This window comes from Myxine glutinosa, chromosome 7 (genome assembly GCF_964187855.1).
Source record: "Myxine glutinosa chromosome 7, kmMyxGlut1.1, whole genome shotgun sequence".
NCBI classification, from domain to species: Eukaryota; Metazoa; Chordata; class Myxini; order Myxiniformes; family Myxinidae; genus Myxine; species Myxine glutinosa.
Window position 1 is genome coordinate 170,760,917 of NC_136267.1, and position 22,457 is coordinate 170,783,373.

The following is a 22,457-nucleotide window of genomic DNA, read 5'->3' on the forward strand; positions in this document are numbered from 1 at the left end:
TTCTGGGACTTTGTTGAAACGATTCACACACTCGTTCAACGTCTGCCGCAATTGTGCTTGGTTGACCGGTACTTTTTCTGTTTCTGACAACTTCCAGTCTCCTTAAACCCCTTTTATCACTCTGATCCTAGTCCACAATGGCCTATGTTGACCTTTTGGCCTATGTTGACCTCAAAAATAGATGGTGGTTGAATTCAGTGACCATATATGTAAATCCTCTTAGAATTTCAAGTCAATCAAATGAAAATTGGTGATTTTAGAAATTCGGCCTATGTTGACCTTTTGGCCTATGTTGACCTCAAAAATACTCGGTTGAATTCAGTGACCAGATATGCAAGCCCTCTTCAAATTTCAAGTCAATCAGATGAAAATTGAGGATTTTAGAAATCTGGCCTATTTTGACCTATTGGCCGATGTTGACCTATTGACCTTTTGACCCCAAAAACAAAAGGCTTCTTGCTTATGACCAACTCTACCATTTGGTGAAGTTTCGTGAAGATCGGTTGAAAATTGTGACCTGTAGGCGACCGACATACAGACAAACAGCCAAACAGACAGACAGACATACAAACAGACAGAATAACGCACAAGACCATCCAATATACTTGAGAAAAATCTTCGATTTTCGCAAGTATTAAAATCCTAGCTGTACAGTAAAACGAAGGACAAGCAGTCAACAGTTCCGCTTATCATTCGGAGTGGACAGTCTCTGTAAATGGTGTGCACTTGTCCATGACGCAGATCGACACTAGCCTCACCGAGGAATACTACTTCTTCATTCGACTAAAAGAAGACATCAGTACAATAAGGAAAAGGGAAGTTCCATTGATGAAAATCATTCCTCGTAAAGTCCCGAAGTATGAAGCATGAAGCAGGAAATTGATTTTCAAGAAGCAGATTGAAAGTCTCGGTTTGAAAGCAAAGTTCAAATAAGAAGTGAAACGAGATTTCATTTGAAAGGCAGACCATAAGAAGTGCAGTGGAGACATACATGGCTGCTCACATGAGTAAGAGGCATCGGATTCCAAAATGGCTGATTCTAATGCGTGCATGCCTAAATTCTCAGTGGGAAAAGCTTACTATATATACTGACCTGAAGCAAAGCGATAGAGTTCTTCAAATACCCTTCTTGGGTATAACACTATGAGAGTCGGGCCTTATTTGAAACCGTTTCTATAAATAAGAATTTTTTTTCTGTTTAGTTGCTAATTTGCAAAACAAAAGTTGCATTTTCACCATGACCTTTATTGACATCATTTTAATGTTGCAGATCAGAATGGCGCACGTAGGTTAGGGAGTCGATAACCAATCCGAGTGGAATGATAATTGCAGTCATGCAGATCAGGATGCAGATCAGGTTGCAGGTCTCTTCAAACTTCAATCAGGTCTCTTCAATCAATCAGGTCTCTTCAATCAGGTCTCTTCAAACTTTCCTCGTCAGATTTTGATGACGAGACATTAGTGATGAGGTATTAGCCATGAACAGTCACCAGATTTACAATGGCTGCCCACAAGGTCTGGATCTGTCCAAAGAGACGAGTAGAGAGATCTCAGCTGGTTTAAGTATACAAAGGTAAGTAAAAACACACACAAAAGCTGCATCGTCTTCATCGGTTGCCCTCAAAAGGTGAGCACTGGTTTGGGAAATGCCCATGTTAAAACCAATGGAAATGTGATATAATCCCCAGAGATGCACACAAATGGAAGTGAACGAGGTGGGTGGGAATGGCCATGGTTGTGGGAGGGCCATCATTGTTAAATAGGCCTTTCGGAGCCGACCGAGGCCTGCGCACAGCCATTCAAGGGTGGGAAATCAGCAAAAGGTTGTATTAAAACATCGAGCGGTGATGCCGATGAAAGTGGCAAAGAAGGCTGAGCCTAAGGCTGCACCACCACCTCCACCACCTGAGCCTGAGAAGCCCAAGGAAGTTGCTTTTGATCCATCAACTGTCAAGGTGAACTCTTACGTTTCCATTCTTCATTCGTCTCCCAGTCATGTGTCATTATATCAGAAGTCCTTCGGACTACATGTGACAGAACAACGACGGATTGGTAGACATTTATCATAATCCATATTCTGCCAATAACAATATTAAGGAGTCGAATAATTGATGACCGTTCTTTTTTGAACAAGGTAATGCAAGTGGCTGTAATGTGGTTTCGATTTTGGTCCATTTGATCTCTTTTGTGTGAATTGTTGAAACACAGAATATCATTATTTTTAATGGAGAAACTTTTTTTTTTACAAAAAAGAGAATTGTCAATGACTTAAAAAATATATGTAATCTAAAAAAACAACCTTTTTTTCTTTTTTCCCTTTTCCTTTCCCTTTTTCATAAAATAATCAATATGAAAAAAACTTTGTCCCAATAGAACAATATTCATCTGAATTCACCATGAGTAGATGTAAATGCTGAAACTCTTTATTTATAGATGCCACAAAAAGATTTTGCAAATCTTCTAGTGAGATAGAATGAGCAAGAAGGAAAATCTACTCATGGTAAACGGAAGGAAATTAAAATGAGAGGTGGAGATGGATTGACCATGTACTGTGTATGGAAGTACAAAATCTCACGAAAGAGGGATAAACTAGAAGCCTGATGATGAAGAGGGTTGGACGACCTACGAAGACCTGGTGGCGTATGTTGGAAAAGGAGCTGAGAAGGACAAAAATGAATTTTTTAAAATTTATTTTTTGTCCACAAAAAAATGAAGCATTGTACTGTTAAACAAAGCTCACAATCTTAGAATTAAATATTGTACAATTCATTTGACCTGTACATCGATCAGTCAATGGGTGGCCCGAGTTCCGCAAGACGCTCCATATGCCATCGGTCATGACAGGATCATAAGCCAACATGTAAATGCCATACAGAGTGCATTGGCAAACAAACTTGATGGCAATCTCGATTGCATTCTAACTTCCTTCATCAGATAATTTAATATCTGCCACTTCTTCTTCTTCATTTGTATTCAGCACAAGGCTGCGGGGTGGCATTATTGGCTGAGTGCACGGCTGTGCCACTGATGCGGTGCCCCCTATGGGGTAGAGCAGGAATTTGTCATTTGTTTATGTTGCCGGCGATGGCTTGCCTACTCTTCACGAAGGGCACCATGGGATCTTTAACATCCACCAAAAAATTCCGGCAGGTGAGACGCCCGTTAATGTCCATGTGAGGGCCGGCACACACCGATGGCAGTTTATAGCTGGCTCAGGATTCAAACCCAGGCTAGACAATTGAAAGGCGGATGATATCCAGGCAGCTCTACTATTTAAAAAAAAAAAAAAAAAAAGCCAGCTCTACTATAACAAGTACAAATTCAAATTTGAGAAAATTCCTTTGAATATGATTCAGTTGCACAAATGTACCATTTGATTATACTGCATTTCCATACAAAACGATCAAAATGCTTCTGATACTTTGATATCTGAAGCGTTTGTGGAACAACAAATGTGATTTAAAAAAAAAAGACAACAAAACATGAACATGCATGATATGAATGAGAAACACTCACCCATGTGCGTTTTCTGATCGATGTTCTTTTTCCAGGTTGATTTCACTAATGAACAAATCGAAGGTGAGTAAAATATTCCTGTGGTTATAAACTAAGATTTGAGTGTTCAAAGGGATAATTTAATCTAATTCAAGTGGATAGAAAATTCTCATGATAGATGAGGGTCATCTCTGCTGTGTTGGATTCATAAAATATTTAGATTTACCTTTCATATTATAAAATGTGTGATGTTAACAGTGAATAATTATACATGTTGTTCAACAGAGTTGGTTGATGAATGTGCAATCTTTGGTATTTCCTCAACATACATGTCAAACATCTGCACTTTTGAAGCATTAATGTTACCATGGATTAATCCTTTAATCAAAACAATATAAAAGCATTTTATTAAACTAATAATTATTTGACATTGATTTTTATCTCGCGACTCGAGAATTAATATATTTTAGTATTAAACTCAAAATAATATATATATATATATATGGGGTCAAATAGGGTATAATATATATATATATATATATATATATATATATATGGGGTCAAATAGGGTATAATATATATATATATATATATATATATATATATATATATATATATATATATGGTGCGCTCAGAAGCCATGGGTGTAATTGCTGTTTTGAGAGTTAATGCCGATAGTGTTACAATTGTTTTTTTTAAGTTTCACTTAATTTTAACATCTTTTTGCAGATGTCAGATGAGATATTACTTTAGCACGAGGCTTTTTCAAAGTAAAATAAGTGTCAGAAGTGTCAAAGTACTTGATTATAAATTTTATTGGTTTGAGTGAATTCAAATTTTTAATTTATTTCTAAAATTGCTCAGTTGAAATGCAGGTATGCTATTTTAATAAATTCTGAAGGAGCATGCAAGCTCAAACTTTCCAGGAGAGAAAAGCTTTTTGCAGTGATTCAGTTCAAGGGACAGAGGGGTTCAGCACAAGGGGGGCGTTTCTGCCTTTATTTGGTGTTTGTGCAGAGAGCAACGCGTGGACTCTGGGGGTCCTCTGGGGGTCGCTCCAAATAGCCCTCATGTTTAGTGCTCATGACCAATATGGGGCAGCATGTAGAAGTGTCTGAAAGGAATGTCCACATCTTCAAAACTCTCAAATTCAACACACTTGAACCAGAGCAATAGTATTGTGTTGTTGTCCTCACTCCCTAAAATGTATGCATTATTTAATACGAGCAGGGACATACCTAGCATTGATTGCCCTGTGCTCTTCTAATCCCGTTGCCATTTTGAAGAAATAAAATTTTGCCTTTTTTCTATTCTTTGTGGTGAGAAAAAACACTTTGCCATACCCACAAAGGAATGGGGTTGGGGATCATTTAATATTTCCTTTTACATAGCTACAAAGACTGAGGCATCACAGTGATTTAAAAACCAAATCCAAAAATATATAACTCTTTCTTTCCAAATTTTTGAGTTGCTTGAAGGATGAAGTGGGACAAATCGTTGTCGACCCAGATGGAATTAAAGGAAGATGGAAAAGATATATGGAAATGCTGTTGAATACAGAGAATGAATGGGATGGCAACATGGAGAGTAACCCAGTTTTAGGACCGGCAGAGAAGATAACTGAGAAGGAAGTTGAGGAAGCGATAAAAGCAATGAAGAGTAGAAAAGCGGGAGGGCCGACGGGAGTTGTGGGAGATATGTTGAAGGCAGCAGGAAGTTGGGGTGTGAAGAGAATGACAGAGATCTGTAATAATATATACAGTGACTGACTGACTATATATTATATAAGAATATAATATATACAGTCACGTGAAAAAGTAAGTACACCCCATGTAAAGTTTTGACTTTTTCAACATATTTCAACATACAGCAATTTGATCTTCATTTCAACAATATTGATAGATAAAGGTGATATAATACAACAAATATCATGAAACATTTACATTTTGTAGTCCATTGTATAATTTAAATAAACATAAATGCAAATTTCGCACGTGAAAAAAGTGAGTACACCCCTACATTTATCACTACTTAAAATACCTAAAATTAGAATCAGGTGCACCAGCTCAGGTGCAAATGATTAGAACATCGTTAGAGAGGATCATGGAGGAACCTGCCTTATTTAAACCTCAGACATTTCGTTTGGTTTGCTCTTTGTTGTTGAAGTGTGCGGCGTCACAATGCCGAGATCAAAAGAGCTCTCTGACGCCTTCAGAAAGAAGGTTATAGATGCCTACGAGTCTGGGAAGGGATTTAAAAAGATCTCCAAACAATTTGAAATCAATCATTCGACTGTCCGGAAGATCATCTACAAGTGGAGAAGATTCTAAACAACTGCCTACTTGTTCAGGCCAGGCCGCCCCAGCAAGTTCATCCCGAGAGCAGACCGCAAGATGCTGAAAGAAGTCTCGAAGAACCCCAGAATGTCATCACGGGACCTACAGGTAGCTCTTGCCACTGTTGATGTCAAAGTGAACGAGTCTACCATTAGAAAGAGGCTGCACAAATTTGATCGACATGGGAGGTGTGCCAGGGGGAAACCTTTGCTGTCCAGAAAAAACATCAGGGCAAGACTAAAGTTTGCCAATGAACACCTCGGCAAAGACCAGCACTTCTGGAACAATGTGCTCTGGACAGATGAGTCAACAGTAGAGCTATTTGGCCACAGTACCAGAAGACATGTTTGGCAAAAACCAAAGACAGCATTTGACCACAAGAACCTGATACCAACTGTAAAGCATGGTGGTGGAAATATTATGGTTTGGGGCAGCTTTGCTGCATCAGGGTCTGGGCAGCTCACCATCATAGAATCCACTATGAATTCTTCATTGTACCAGAGGGTGCTTGAGGATAATGTGAGGCCATCTGTCGGAAAGTTAAAGCTCAACCGAAGGGCGAAGGTGGACCTTGCAACATGACAATGACCCTATACATACCAGTAAATCCACCAAGGAATGGCTGAAAAGAAATAAATGGAGGGTTCTGGAATTGCCAAGTCAAAGCCCGGATCTAAATCCCATCGAGATGTTGTGGGGGGATTTGAAATGAGCTGTGCATGCAAGAAACCCCTCAAACATCGCAGAGCTGAAAGAAATCTGCATGGAGGAGTGTGTAAAAATTTCTTAGTCGATGTCAGAGACTGGGAGACAGTTATAAGAAACGCCTACTTGAGGTTGTTTCTGCCAAAGGGGGCAATACCACCTATTAGAGCCAAGGGTGTACTTACTTTTTCCACATGCGAAATTTGCATTTATGTTTGTTTAAATTATATACACAAAGAATTAAGTTAAGCACCCCCCCCCCGTTTTTTTACAACCTCGCACATTACAAGTTTGTTGTCGTCAAAACAGTGTAATATACCCATGATATTGCTATATTTTCTGGAGAAGTGATATTATGGTCACATAAAAACATAACAATCATGCCGTTTTCAATATTTTATTCTGAATAATTTAAGGTGAAATTTTTTGGGAATTTTAGGCATATTTTCACCTCAATTTAAGTATGGAGCTATAGGTCCATCACGGACAGTGTGGATGACGTTTATGTTTTCTAACGTACAGTCATTGTTCTGAGAAGACCTCTAGCGATCTTTGCGTCAATCCCATCTTCATGGATGACAACGCCAGGCCTCACCGTGCGAGACGCGTCCGAGCCTTGCTGGAGCAAGGTGCTGTGACAACCATCCCCTGGCCTGCGTACAGTCCTGACCTGAACCCCCTCGAGCACGTTTGGGACATGTTGGGACGACAAATTGCGAAGATGGTCCCTCCAATAGCCAATCTGGATGAATTGGAACGTGCATTACATCGGGAATGGAACAACCTGCCACAGCAACGCATACGACGGCTTACAGGGTCTATGAGACGTAGGGTTGAGTCAGTGATCCGATCACGTGGGTCCTACACACGTTATTGACGCAAAGATCGCTAGAGGTCTTCTCAGAACAATGACTGTACGTTAGAAAACCTAAACGTCATCCACACTGTCCATGATGGACCTATAGCTCCATACTTAAATTGAGGTGAAAATATGCCTAAAATTCCCAAAAAATTTCACCTTAAATTATTCAGAATAAAATATTGAAAACGGCATGATTGTTATGTTTTTATGTGACCATAATATCACTTCTCCAGAAAATATAGCAATATCATGGGTATATTACACTGTTTTGACGACAACAAACTTGTAATGTGCGAGGTTGTAAAAAAACGGGGGGGGGGGGGGGTGCTTAACTTAATTCTTTGTGTATACAATGTACTACAAAATGTAAATGTTTCATGATATTTGTTATATTATATCACCCTTATCTATCAATATTGTTGAAATGAAGATCAAATAGCTGTATGTTGAAATCTGTTGAAAAAGTCAAAACTTTACATGGGGTGTACCTACCTTTTCACGTGACTGTATATATACAGACTTGGCATTTAATATGGAATATTTTTTTTGTGGGGGTGAACTTACTTTTCAAGATGACTTAGAACCAAAAGTTCATTGGAATTATGTTGAAATTATTCGAGATTTTGTTAATGTGACCTATTAAAAGAAACACAAACCACATTTCACATTTCGAAACAAATAAATTGATCCTTGAAAGTGATGCAAACTGATATCGAACTCAATTCACGGACAGTACTGTGTTAAACCTCTGTACATTTTCCAGAAGTATCTCTTTATTTTGCACATTAGCCAAAAAAAATTTCAACAAAAACAAAAGCAAAATTATGACTGGGATTACGGACAGTAACATTACAGTTCAGTACTTCGTGTAACCCCCACGAGCATTCAGGAGAGCATGTACACATCGAGGCATGCTGTTCACGAGATTTGCCAAGGTTTGGACAGGAATCGCTTGCCATGCAGTGACAATAGTCTGCTGCAATTCACGCACAGAGGTAGGCTGCTGGTCCAAGTTGTCGATTTGACGTGTTAATTCTGCCCACAAGTTCTCTATCGGATTCATATCCGGGGACATGGCAGGCCACTCCATATGCTCTACACCACGGTCAGCAAGAAAGTGTTGGATCATGTGAGCACGATGAGGCCATGCATTGTCATCTTGGAAGACAAAGTTTCCTCGAAAGGCTGCACGAGCAAATGGAAGCAATGTTTCTTCCAGAATGACCCTGTACTTGAACTGGTTCAGGTTTCCATTCAGAACAACCAGGTCAGTTTTCCCCCCTGCATGAAAAGCAGCCCAAACGGTCACCCCACAACCTCCAGCTTGGACTCTTGGCACTATACAATCTTCCTTGTGGGCTTCATGCACTTGTCTGCGCACTCGGATGCGGCCATCTTGACGATAGACCAGAAATCTAGACTCGTCACTGAAGGTCACGTGATTCCAGTGTCCTGGCTGCCATTGACGGTGCTCTCTGGCCCACTGAAATCGGCGCTGGCTGTGTTGTCTGGTCAGGCGTGGCTTTCTCAGGGGATGCCTGGCACGATAGCCTGCTTGAACCAGTCGTTGGTTCACTAGCCTTCTGGATACAGGCACATTTGTGAGTTCCTGCCACTCAGCCATAAGCCAATTAGCTGACTTGGTACGGCCATTGCAGACTAACCGGTGCAGCTGGCGAGCATCTCTCCTTGTGGTTCTGCATGGACGTCCTGGCCTCGGTATTGGAGTAGGGACACCCCTCTGAGCATTTCGTTTCAGGATCTTTGACACCTGACCTTGAGTGATGCCATACTGCCGAGCAATAGCACGCTGTTTCACGCCAGAATTTCGTAAATCCACCACTCCATGACAAAGAGCATTGTCAAGTTGACGGACCATCTCCAGATGAAGCGGCAATAACTTTTTGAGATGTGCAGCAGTTGTTTTCCACTAATACAGAACGCAACAACCCTTATATACCCGATTGTGAAGCCAATTGTCAAATGTACCTGTCCTTACATTTTGTCACGCCACCTGTGATATAATCCTGTTATTGACTTCTTGCTGCGAAAGACAATCAGTGACATGGTTCTTTCAACAAAGACATCACCGAAGGGTAAAAGAAACTCACCAGATTGATATACTGAGTTCAGAAAGTAAACCCAAGTCAAGAAAAAATATATATATTCCATATTAAATGCCAAGTCTGTATATAGTTTTTTTTTGTTTGTTTGTTTTTTCATTTATTCATCAGCAAATTTTAGAGTGAATAGAGCAGAATGTGTTTGAAGTATAACATGTGGTCTCTTGATTAAATCTGTCAGTGAAACGACAGTTCCTTTTGTTGGTGTTCTTATAAGTATCTATATATCAAATGAATTCATCTTGAGTTCTCCAATCGAACAACAAATACTCAACATTTCATAATTACTATAAAGTAAATGTGCATATATACATATATCTGTTCCTGTCTCCTTATGTATTTGACCCCAAGCATACAAAGATACCTTCATCCTTTTCGACAAGACTGGAGAGTTGAAGGCTAATTATAATCAAGCTGGGGACATCATGCGCGCTCTTGGCTTCAACCCAACAAACAAGGCCATCAACTACGTCGTGGGAAAACTCTCGGAGGAAGGTGTGGTTCACATCTGTAAACCTTTAGATTCTGGAGAGGAAATCATACTGAAGTACGCCATTTGGTGTCTGTCTGTCTGTCTGACCGCGATACATTCGTTCATTACTTATCCAATCTCAACCAAACGTGGCAGCAGGATTAAGGGTCACACGTTGGAGGTTGTTGTGACTTAATTTGCCCCCTCACAGTGCCGGATGAAAGGCAGGCCACACAAAAGGGTCTCCAGGAAGCAGTGTTTTGTCCAATTTGGGCACAAAATATGATGCTTTGAGGGATCATTGATGCACCGAAGAAAGCACAGTGATTGTAATGAAATTAGAAAGGTTGTAGGATAATAAAAGTGGGTATGATCCTTTTGAATGATCGTTTGAGTCCATTTTCCCCCGCTAAAGCGGGGGTTAGCCTTGCGGGCCCCATGACAATCATGGTTCCCTGTTTGAGGCAATGTTTTTATGGCCGGATGCCCTTCCTGATGCCAACACTTAGTTGCCTCTTATGATGCACAGGGATACAGTGTACCTATTCTAAACCGGGGTACACACCGGGATCATTCATCCCAGCAAGCTGGTACTCAATTTGCCGACCTCGGAAGGATGACAGGCTGAGTCAACCCCCCTGGTGTTAATTCAGCGATCGACCGGGATTCGAACCCAGGATGCTGGGATCCCGAGCCAGCTCCCGAACCGCTAAGCCAACACCAGGCTAGGGGTATGATCCTTTTGTGGTCAGGAAACGACAACAACAACAACAACAACAACAATGCCTCTGTGCTTGGCTCTGCCCCTGGCTGAAGGATGGCGGCTCGTGAGAAGCCTGATCTCTGCCTCCACAATTGCTTGCCCTAGATTCTCCACAACTCTTAATCCAGCCCCGCCCCTCCCCACTGCTACCAGAAGTAAAAAAGATTATAAACCACAGACAAGTATGATTACCTTTTGATACAGTCACTACTGATGGTTAACACTAAACTGGAATGGAGGAAACCTGCCGTGTGTTCGGTTACCAAGCAGATAGCTAGTGCTTGCCAAGCCAGCCGTTCCTCTTCCTGCTGCTCCCGTATGGAGTGGGTTTACGGATATAATAAAATAAACAACTAATTCATCTTTTTTCAATCTCATTCCCAGGTCATCCCCCATCCAAAACCGTAATCTTTTCTACACCCGTTAAACCACCCTCTACCTTCTCAAAGTTTTGCTTCGGCATCCATTTTGTCCACCCCATGTGTTCTCCCCTAACCCTCATCATTACCTGCATCACTTGTTTGCCATCTCCGTCTACTTTCTCCCTCCACACTGCTGTTGGCGTTTCCCCTTCCTGCTGCTGTTTTTTAATCCAACTTTTCTTTTCAGAAATGAAAAACAAGATGATGGATTTTACGATATTTCTGGCGATGGTTCACCACATCGTGAAGACCAAGGAAATCCAGGGAACCTTTGAGGAGTTTATGGAAGGCCTTCGTGTCTTTGACAAGGAGAACAATGGCACAGTGTTGGGTGCCGAGCTCCGCCATGTGCTCATGTCTCTTGGTGAGTCACAACTTTGCCCTCACAGTGAATGTCCCAAGGATGGCATATCTATCATGTACAAGAGAAGACTTGGGCAAGACAACGGCTAAATAGTGCTAGTGATAGTCACTGATTACCCGATATTCTACTTGTGTTATCAATGTCGACGACTAATACTTTATCAGTCCCCATTATTCCCATCTTCTTGTGGGGCTGGTTGGCATATTAGATCACTAAAAGGTGCGACACACACACACACGTGACACACACACACACACACACATGTGACACACACACACACGTGACACACACACGTGACACACTCACACACACACACGTGACACACACACACACACACACATTGACACACAAACACATAAACACACACACGTGACACATACACACACACACGTGACACACACACACGTGAAACACACACGTGTGACACACACATACACACACATGTAACACACAAACACATAAACACACACACGTGACACACACACACACACACGTGACACACACACGACACACACACACAAACATTGACACATACACACACACGTGACACACAAACACACACACACACACACGTGACACACACACACACACACACACGTGACACACACAAGTGTGATACACACATTCACACACACATACACACACGTGACAAACACATAAACACACACACGTGACACACAAACACACACACACGTGACACACAAACACACACACACGTGACACACAAACACACATACATATTGACACACACACACACACACACACACACACATTGACACACACACACACACACACACACACACACACACACACACACACAAACACATTCACACGTGACACACACACACACACACACACACACACATGTGTGACACACACACACACATATGTGACACACACACACGTGACAGTGCCACCATGGCATGGTCTTGCTAGTGGAAAACATGGCCTAACATGTTCTATGTAACCAAGCATAGGTTTCCATTAACTCAGAATGCATATCTGTGTATGATCCATTACTTTTTCACGTGACTAACTATACCACAAATAATTTATACTTGCCTTTCACTTCATTTGTAAAAACTGCGCTTACTGATGTTGGACAAAAAGTCAAATGATAAATGACCATGTGGTTCATCATACCTTCATCTTTTTTTTCGTACTCTTGAGATATTCCTGGACATCCGCTGTGCCAGTTATTTCATTAACAAAACACCATCATGTGCAGAGATGGCTCTGGAGATGAGGGAAGGGGATGGGCGAAACCAGGTGGTGAGGGGGGAGATGGGGTGGGGGGGAGCATTGCATGCAGTCTGTAGTCCTCCTCCATCTCCCCTCCCCCCCCCCCCAACCCCCTGCCATTCCACTCCCTCATTTTTCAGGAAAGACAAGGCCATTATCAAACCTTAATTCGACAATTATACTTGCATTTCATAAACTCCTTAAATGTATTTCTCTTCTGGGATTTCCAGAGCCATCTGCTTATTGCGTCACCCTGGTGGTGTTGGCCATCTACGTCCCAACAGTTTTAGGATGGAAGGACATCACAAGGTCACCAACCTACTCCTCCACATCCACCCCCACCCCACAACCAAGGTCACCAACCTACTCCTCCACATCCACCCTCACCCCACAACCAAGGTCACCAACCTACTCCTCCACATCCACCCTCACCCCACAACCAAGGTCACCAAACTACTCCATCCCATCAACCCTCACCCCACAACCAAGGTCACCAACCTACTCCTCCACATCCACCCTCACCCCACAACCAAGGTCACCAAACTACTCCATCCCATCAACCCTCACCCCACAACCAAGGTCACCAACCTACTCCTCCACATCCACCCTCACCCCACAACCAAGGTCACCAACCTACTCCTCCACATCCACCCTCACCCCACAACCAAGGTCACCAAACTACTCCTTCCCATCAACCCTCACCCCACAACCAAAGTCACCAAAATACTCCTTCCCATCAACCCTCACCCCACAACCAAGGTCACCAAACTACTCCTTCCCATCAACCCTCACCCCCAACCAAGGTCACCAACCTACTCCTCCACATCCACCCTCACCCCACAACCAAGGTCACCAAACTACTCCTTCCCATCAACCCTCACCCCCAACCAAGGTCACCAAACTACTCCTTCCCATCAACCCTCACCCCACAACCAAAGTCACCAAATTACTCATTCCCATCAACCCTCACCCCACAACCAAAGTCACCAAACTACTCCTTCCCATCAACCCTCACCCCACAACCAAAGTCACCAAACTACTCCTTCCCAGCAACCCTCACCCCCAACCAAGGTCACCAAACTACTCCTTCCCATCAACCCTCACCCCACAACCAAAGTCACCAAACTACTCCTTCCCATCAACCCTCACCCCCAACCAAGGTCACCAAACTACTCCTTCCCATCAACCCTCACCCCACAACCAAGGTCACCAACCTACTCCTCCACATCCACCCCCACCCCACAACCAAGGTCACCAAACTACTCCTTCCCATCAACCCTCACCCCACAACCAAAGTCACCAAAATACTCCTTCCCATCAACCCTCACCCCACAACCAAAGTCACCAAACTACCCCTTCCCATCAACCCTCACCCCACAACCAAAGTCACCAAACTACCCCTTCCCATCAACCCTCACCCCACAACCAAGGTCACCAAACTACTCCTTCCCATCAACCCTCACCCCACAACCAAAGTCACCAAACTACTCCTTCCCATCAACCCTCACCCCCAACCAAGGTCACCAAACTACTCCTTCCCATCAACCCTCACCCCACAACCAAGGTCACCAACCTACTCTTCCACATCCACCCCCACCCCACAACCAAAGTCACCAAACTACTCCTTCCCATCAACCCTCACCCCACAACCAAGGTCACCAACCTACTCCTCCACATCCACCCCCACCCCACAACCAAGGTCACCAAACTACTCCTTCCCATCAACCCTCACCCCACAACCAAAGTCACCAAAATACTCCTTCCCATCAACCCTCACCCCCAACCAAGGTCACCAAACTACTCCTTCCCATCAACCCTCACCTCACAACCAAAGTCACCAAACTACTCCTTCCCATCAACCCTCACCCCCAACCAAAGTCATCAAACTACTCCTTCCCATCAACCCTCACCCCACAACCAAAGTCACCAAACTACTCCTTCCCATCAACCCTCACCCCACAACCAAAGTAACCAAACTACCCCTTCCCATCAACCCTCACCCACAACCAAAGTCACCAAACTACCCCTTCCCATCAACCCTCACCGCCAACCAAAGTCACCAAACTACTTCTTCCCATCAACCCTCACCCCACAACCAAAGTCACCAAACTACTCCTTCCCATCAACCCTCACCCCACAACCAAAGTCACCAACCTACTCCTCCACATCCACCCCCACCCCACAACCAAGGTCACCAAACTACTCCTTCCCATCAACCCTCACCCCCAACCAAAGTCACCAAACTACTCCTTCCCATCAACCCTCACCCCACAACCAAAGTCACCAAACTACTCCTTCCCATCAACCCTCACCCCACAACCAAAGTCACCAAACTACTCCTTCCCATCAACCCTCACCCCACAACCAAAGTAACCAAACTACCCCTTCCCATCAACCCTCACCCACAACCAAAGTCACCAAACTACCCCTTCCCATCAACCCTCACCCCCAACCAAAGTCACCAAACTACTCCTTCCCATCAACCCTCACCCCACAACCAAAGTCACCAAACTACTCCTTCCCATCAACCCTCACCCCACAACCAAAGTCACCAACCTACTCCTCCACATCCACCCCCACCCCACAACCAAGGTCACCAAACTACTCCTTCCCATCAACCCTCACCCCACAACCAAAGTCACCAAACTACCCCTTCCCATCAACCCTCATCCCCAACCAAGGTCACCAAACTACTCCTTCCCATCAACCCTCACCCCACAACCAAAGTCACCAAACTACTCCTTCCCATCAACCCTCACCCCACAACCAAAGTCACCAAATTACTCCTTCCCATCAACCCTCACCCCACAACCAAGGTCACCAAACTACTCCTTCCCATCAACCCTCACCCCACAACCAAAGTCACCAAATTACTCCTTCCCATCAACCCTCACCCCCAACCAAGGTCACCAAACTACTCCTTCCCATCAACCCTCACCCCACAACCAAAGTCACCAAACTACCCCTTCCCATCAACCCTCACCCCCAACCAAGGTCACCAAACTACTCCTTCCCATCAACCCTCACCCCACAACCAAAGTCACCAAACTACTCCTTCCCATCAACCCTCACCCCACAACCAAAGTCACCAAACTACTCCTTCCCATCAACCCTCACCCCACAACCAAGGTCACCAACCTACTCCTCCACATCCACCCCCACCCCACAACCAAGGTCACCAAACTACTCCTTCCCATCAACCCTCACCCCACAACCAAAGTCACCAAAATACTCCTTCCCATCAACCCTCACCCCACAACCAAAGTCACCAAAATACTCCTTCCCATCAACCCTCACCCCCAACCAAGGTCACCAAACTACTCCTTCCCATCAACCCTCACCTCACAACCAAAGTCACCAAACTACTCCTTCCCATCAACCCTCACCCCCAACCAAAGTCACCAAACTACTCCTTCCCATCAACCCTCACCCCACAACCAAAGTAACCAAACTACTCCTTCCCATCAACCCTCACCCCACAACCAAAGTAACCAAACTACCCCTTCCCATCAACCCTCACCCACAACCAAAGTCACCAAACTACCCCTTCCCATCAACCCTCACCGCCAACCAAAGTCACCAAACTACTTCTTCCCATCAACCCTCACCCCACAACCAAAGTCACCAAACTACTCCTTCCCATCAACCCTCACCCCACAACCAAAGTCACCAACCTACTCCTCCACATCCACCCCCACCCCACAACCAAGGTCACCAAACTACTCCTTCCCATCAACCCTCACCCCCAACCAAAGTCACCAAACTACTCCTTCCCATCAACCCTCACCCCACAACCAAAGTCACCAAACTACTCCTTCCCATCAACCCTCACCCCACAACCAAAGTCACCAAACTACTCCTTCCCATCAACCCTCACCCCACAACCAAAGTAACCAAACTAGCCCTTCCCATCAACCCTCACCCACAACCAAAGTCACCAAACTACCCCTTCCCATCAACCCTCACCCCCAACCAAAGTCACCAAACTACTCCTTCCCATCAACCCTCACCCCACAACCAAAGTCACCAAACTACTCCTTCCCATCAACCCTCACCCCACAACCAAAGTCACCAACCTACTCCTCCACATCCACCCTCACCCCCAACCAAAGTCACCAAACTACCCCTTCCCATCAACCCTCACCCCCAACCAAAGTCACCAAACTACTCCTTCCCATCAACCCTCACCCCACAACCAAGGTCACCAAACTACTCCTTCCCATCAACCCTCACCCCACAACCAAAGTCACCAAACTACCCCTTCCCATCAACCCTCATCCCCAACCAAGGCCACCAAACTACTCCTTCCCATCAACCCTCACCCCACAACCAAAGTCACCAAACTACTCCTTCCCATCAACCCTCACCCCACAACCAAAGTCACCAAATTACTCCTTCCCATCAACCCTCACCCCACAACCAAGGTCACCAAACTACTCCTTCCCATCAACCCTCACCCCACAACCAAAGTCACCAAACTACTCCTTCCCATCAACCCTCACCCCACAACCAAAGTCACCAAATTACTCCTTCCCATCAACCCTCACCCCCAACCAAGGTCACCAAACTACTCCTTCCCATCAACCCTCACCCCACAACCAAAGTCACCAAACTACCCCTTCCCATCAACCCTCACCCCCAACCAAGGTCACCAAACTACTCCTTCCCATCAACCCTCACCCCACAACCAAAGTCACCAAACTACTCCTTCCCATCAACCCTCACCCCACAACCAAAGTCACCAAATTACTCCTTCCCATCAACCCTCACCCCACAACCAAGGTCACCAAACTACTCCTTCCCATCAACCCTCACCCCACAACCAAAGTCACCAAACTACTCCTTCCCATCAACCCTCACCCCACAACCAAAGTCACCAAATTACTCCTTCCCATCAACCCTCACCCCCAACCAAGGTCACCAAACTACTCCTTCCCATCAACCCTCACCCCACAACCAAAGTCACCAAACTACTCCTTCCCATCAACCCTCACCCCACAACCAAAGTCACCAAATTACTCCTTCCCATCAACCCTCACCCCACAACCAAGGTCACCAAACTACTCCTTCCCATCAACCCTCACCCCACAACCAAAGTCACCAAACTACTCCTTCCCATCAACCCTCACCCCACAACCAAAGTCACCAAACTACTCCTTCCCATCAACCCTCACCCCACAACCAAAGTCACCAAACTACTCCTTCCCATCAACCCTCACCCCCAACCAAGGTCACCAAACTACTCCTTCCCATCAACCCTCACCCCACAACCAAAGTCACCAAACTACTCCTTCCCATCAACCCTCACCCCACAACCAAAGTCACCAAACTACTCCTTCCCATCAACCCTCACCCCACAACCAAAGTCACCAAACTACTCCTTCCCATCAACCCTCACCCCACAACCAAAGTCACCAAACTACTCCTTCCCATCAACCCTCACCCCCAACCAAGGTCACCAAACTACTCCTTCCCATCAACCCTCACCCCACAACCAAAGTCACCAAACTACTCCTTCCCATCAACCCTCACCCCACAACCAAGGTCACAAAACTACTCCTCACATCCCCCACTCCCTCCTCAATAGTCTCCATGACTATTTCTATAAACTTCCTCATTACTACTTACATATCTGTGATCAAACCGACCAACATTGGAATTACACTTTTATAATACAATTATATAAACGAACAGGATTATAAATAATTAATTGACATATATGGGAAAATTACATGAACAGACCAGCAATTAAACCCCGGTCCTCTGATGATCTGTACGGGTACGCTTCAACCGAGAGGACCTGGATTCGATTCCTTGTCTGTTCATGTCATTTTCCCACATTTGTCAATTAACTTTTATAATACTTTATTCCATAATTACTGAAGAATCTCGGTGGTTTTCTTCTTCACTTGCTCCTCAATTGTATCTCAACACAGGAGAAAAAATGCCCGAGAAAGATGTGGAACTTCTCCTGCAAGGACTGGAAGATGATGAAGGTTTTATCAAATATGAAGGTAAATCTGCAGTCGTAACCTCTATCTTTACGCATATTTGAAAGTGCACACAAAACACAAAAATTTACTAAATGTACAAGAACAATTTGAAAATTAAGACTCAGTAGTCCGGCATTCCGCAGATGTCATATTTGGGATCAAAACAGGCCTGTGAGAGTTTATTCTTGGACAAAATTCCAGGTGGCTGCACTTCTTCGCATCTTCTCTGATGTGCAGCAAATGGCTGCCCAAGTGCATTTTTGCGAAGGGGCAGGAGCGTCGAGAACCAGCCCGGGCCCCGAGGCAAACAACCTCGGTGCCCCCACCCCTCCCCAACCTTTCTCTCTTTTATGACTTTTTAAGGAACTTTCTTTCATGAAAAAAAATAAAAAAAACTTTAAAAAAAAATTTGGCCACTTTTATTTTGGCGCATGATCGAAAATATAGGAGATAGCGGGACGTTTGGACCGATGTTGAACTATTTCTCCATAAGATTGGCAAAAAAATATGTGAGAAGATTGTTAATAATTTTTTTTGGACAAAGAGGATACAAACTCATTTCGTTGCAACAAACATTTCTGGTTAATAACCATTTTCTGCAAAGTTTGAAACTGTACCATTAACTGCGGTAAATGTTGTTTTGCTTCTAGACAAGAAAGGCGGAAAGGAAAGCAAAACCGGCTTCTGGGTTTAAATGTAATGATGAGGAAATGAGGATGAGCCGATGAGGGGTTTCACTGCACTGTTAAAAAAAATTACAGGAGAAGCTCGGGGGCCCTCAACAGACCCCGGGATCCGAGGCAGCGACCCCCCGACCCTCCTTCTCTACGCCCCTGGCGAGGGGTCATCACTGTGCGGCCGATGCAGTGCCCCCTGTAGGTTAGGACAAAAATTTCTGACCGATGGTCAGGTTGCCGATGATCCCTCACCTACTATTCATCGAAAGACTCCGGTGAGATCCACCAAATAATGCGAGAACAGGAGTTCTCGGCTTAATGTTCATTTTAGGGTACGCGCGCCCAATGTTGAAATACCCTACTTGCAAATCACTAATCTGACGGTTTATAGTCGTGTCGGTAATCAAATCCAAGCTAGGCAACTCAAATCTAAGTACACACCTCTGCACCATCCCATCAGTACCTTATAAAGCATCATGTGTGCGGAAAGGATTCTTATCTTTGGGACATAAACGTAGATTCCACATCTTTGCATTCACCGTACATTTGAAACATAATGTGTCCCAACTATGCTCAGTGTTCCTTTTCTGATTTCCTTAAGTTTTTAAAAGTATACCTTTCCTTTTAAATTTTGCTGCCATTCTTTATTTTGAATGTTCTTGTAAACCATGGTAATGATAAAAATGTCATATAATGCTAATCTTGAAAATGTCTTCCCATTTCAATACTCAGAATTTATCAAGAAGATTATGGAATAAGAAAAACATGGTGAGAGAAAGTTTCTACTATTTGTTAAATCCCTCCACTCATTTTCATCATAGTCTTATCTGTTCACGAATTGATGTGGTCACGTGTGATCAGTAAATATATGGCCTGACATAAAGATTTACATAATTTTACTACATAATAATTTTACAATTATATTCGTCATCTTTAAAGCAAATAATCTCCCTTATTAGTCCCCTACCGGTGTACACCGGAGGGGAATATAGGTTTGCACTCCGTCCCTCGGTCCGTCAGTCCGTCACGCAAAGAACAGTTTTCCGGACTTTTTTTCTAAATTATTAATGCTAATGATTTCAAACTTGGCACATGGTTTCCTCATGATAAGTTACAGATCAAGTTCGAACTTCACGATGTTTCGATCATTTTTGACAAACCTATGGCACTTTGAACTTTGGTAATTTCCCCAACAGTTTTCCGGACGACAGACTACCGGTAGGGGACATGTATTGCAGCGCAATACTCAGAATGCTTGTTATATCCTTATTTGTCTATGATAGGCCATGGACTTACTGATCACGTCTTGACGTACCTTTTTATCTGGATTTTTCTAAATTCTGCACTATATGTACAAACGTTTGTACACCTGTTATGTGCTGTTGCCTTGACAGCCTGAAAACCGAAGCTATGGCATGGATCTGCATCCACACCGAGTGGGTCTGTATCCGGGTGGACCCACGGATCGGATGTTCGTTTTCCATGACGGGACCGCTTTGTGAAGTCTCGCTAACCCCCCAATGTTTCATAATCGGCCATTGCGCAAATCAACATGGCGGACGTGGCCAAAATATACCATCAAATTGACTGCAGTTTACATCTGTTGATACAATAAATTCCCAAAGTTTACATTTATTAACTTATATAATTATCTCGAAGTCGCATTGTACTTTTCACCAAATTTTTAAACGTGTAACATCCAAACACAAAAAATTCTTAATAAACATTTCTTCCAAGGGTTGATTATCTCGAGGTGTCACTTTGTGTTTGTAAGACAGGGCGGCTCCATTATACACCGAGTTCAAAGTTCACGAAAGCATCTGCTTGGTTTGAATTTGTCCCCAATTTTAAATCAAACCAGTCTGTTTCGTTACGTTGAGGTGATGGACGATTCTCAATGATGTAACAATTTGTTTAATCCTCCGGTGAATTTAGCATCCCAGCCAGAATCTTCTCCAAACTCAATGTTTGTCCTTCCTGTAATAATCTATCAGCACTCCCGGGGCTTGACGAGAAACATGTCAAGGATACCATCTCAATCCAGTTCTGAAAAATTATTACTGTTAATCGTGAGAGAAGTTGCACTGTTCTTTAAATCACAGAGGAAGTATTAATAATAATAATAATAATGCTTTTATTTTATATAGCGCTTTTCAGGAAGCCCAAAGACGCTTTGACAGAGTGCAAAACATAATGCATAGCAAAACATAAAAACAATTGCAAAAAAAGAAGAATCAATAGGGAAATATTCAAAGCACAAAGGAGGGAGAAGGAGAGGAGATAGTCAGGGGTTAGATGCTGTGGGTTAAATGTTAAATGCAGTGTTGAACAGGTGGGTCTTGAGTGATGTTTTGAATGTGGTGAGTGAGGAGGAGTCTCTGATGGTGTGAGGTAGTGAGTTCCAGAGGGTGGGAGCAGCGATGGAGAAGGCCCTGTCCCCCCAGGATCTAAATTTGGTCCGGATGGGGGGGGGGGGTCAGGAGGTTGGTACCAGCAGAGCGGAGGTTGCGGGTGGGAATGTGTCTGGAGAGGAGGTCAGCCAGGTAGGATGGGGCCAGGTTATGGAGGGCTTTGTAGGTCAAGAGGAGGATTTTGTACTGGATTCTCTGGGAGATGGGGAGCCAGTGAAGCTTGTAAAGGACGGGGGTGATGTGGTCACGGGTCCGGGAATGGGTGAGTAGACGGGCAGCGGAGTTCTGAATGTATTGGAGTTTATTGATGATTGTTGAGGGTGAACCATAAAGGAGGCTATTGCAGTAGTCCAGACGGGAAGTGATGAAGGCGTGGATGAGGGTTTCTGCAGCCACGGAGGAGAGGGATGGACGGAGACGGGCGATGTTTTTCAGGTGAAAGAAGGCTGTCTTTGTGATCTGTTTAGTGTATTTGTCGAAGGAGAGGGTTTGGTCAAAGATGATGCCAAGATTCCGGATGTGAGGGGAGGTGGATACTGGGAAACCGTCGATGTTGAGGGCAAAGTTATGGGTGGATTTTGTGAGCGTTTTT

At 44.0% G+C, this 22,457-nt stretch overlaps 1 protein-coding gene across 1 annotated transcript; it reads left to right on the plus strand.

Annotated features, from left to right (window-relative positions):
- Nucleotides 1–1,585: 1,585 nt before the first annotated feature.
- Nucleotides 1,586–21,195, plus strand: LOC137431835 (myosin light chain 3). The gene is made up of 7 exons (XM_068123578.2): nucleotides 1,586–1,955; nucleotides 3,552–3,579; nucleotides 9,873–10,016; nucleotides 11,366–11,542; nucleotides 18,721–18,798; nucleotides 20,187–20,222; nucleotides 20,849–21,195. Exons 1-6 carry the CDS (start codon nucleotides 1,848–1,850, stop codon nucleotides 20,210–20,212), a joined length of 561 nt encoding a protein of 186 aa, XP_067979679.1. The 5' UTR covers nucleotides 1,586–1,847; the 3' UTR covers nucleotides 20,213–20,222; nucleotides 20,849–21,195.
- The last annotated feature ends 1,262 nt before the right edge of the window (nucleotides 21,196–22,457 follow it).

What these genes read in the sequence shown, in the direction of transcription:
- LOC137431835 (XM_068123578.2), top strand. Translation starts at nt 1,848, where the DNA reads ATGCCGATGAAAGTGGCAAAGAAGGCTGAGCCTAAGGCTGCACCACCA. An exon ending in CCATGTGCTCATGTCTCTTG is followed by an intron (nt 11,543 to 18,720) that starts GTGAGTCACAAC and finishes ATCTCAACACAG; the next exon opens with GAGAAAAAATGCCCGAGAAA. An exon ending in AGGTTTTATCAAATATGAAG is followed by an intron (nt 18,799 to 20,186) that starts GTAAATCTGCAG and finishes TTCAATACTCAG; the next exon opens with AATTTATCAAGAAGATTATG.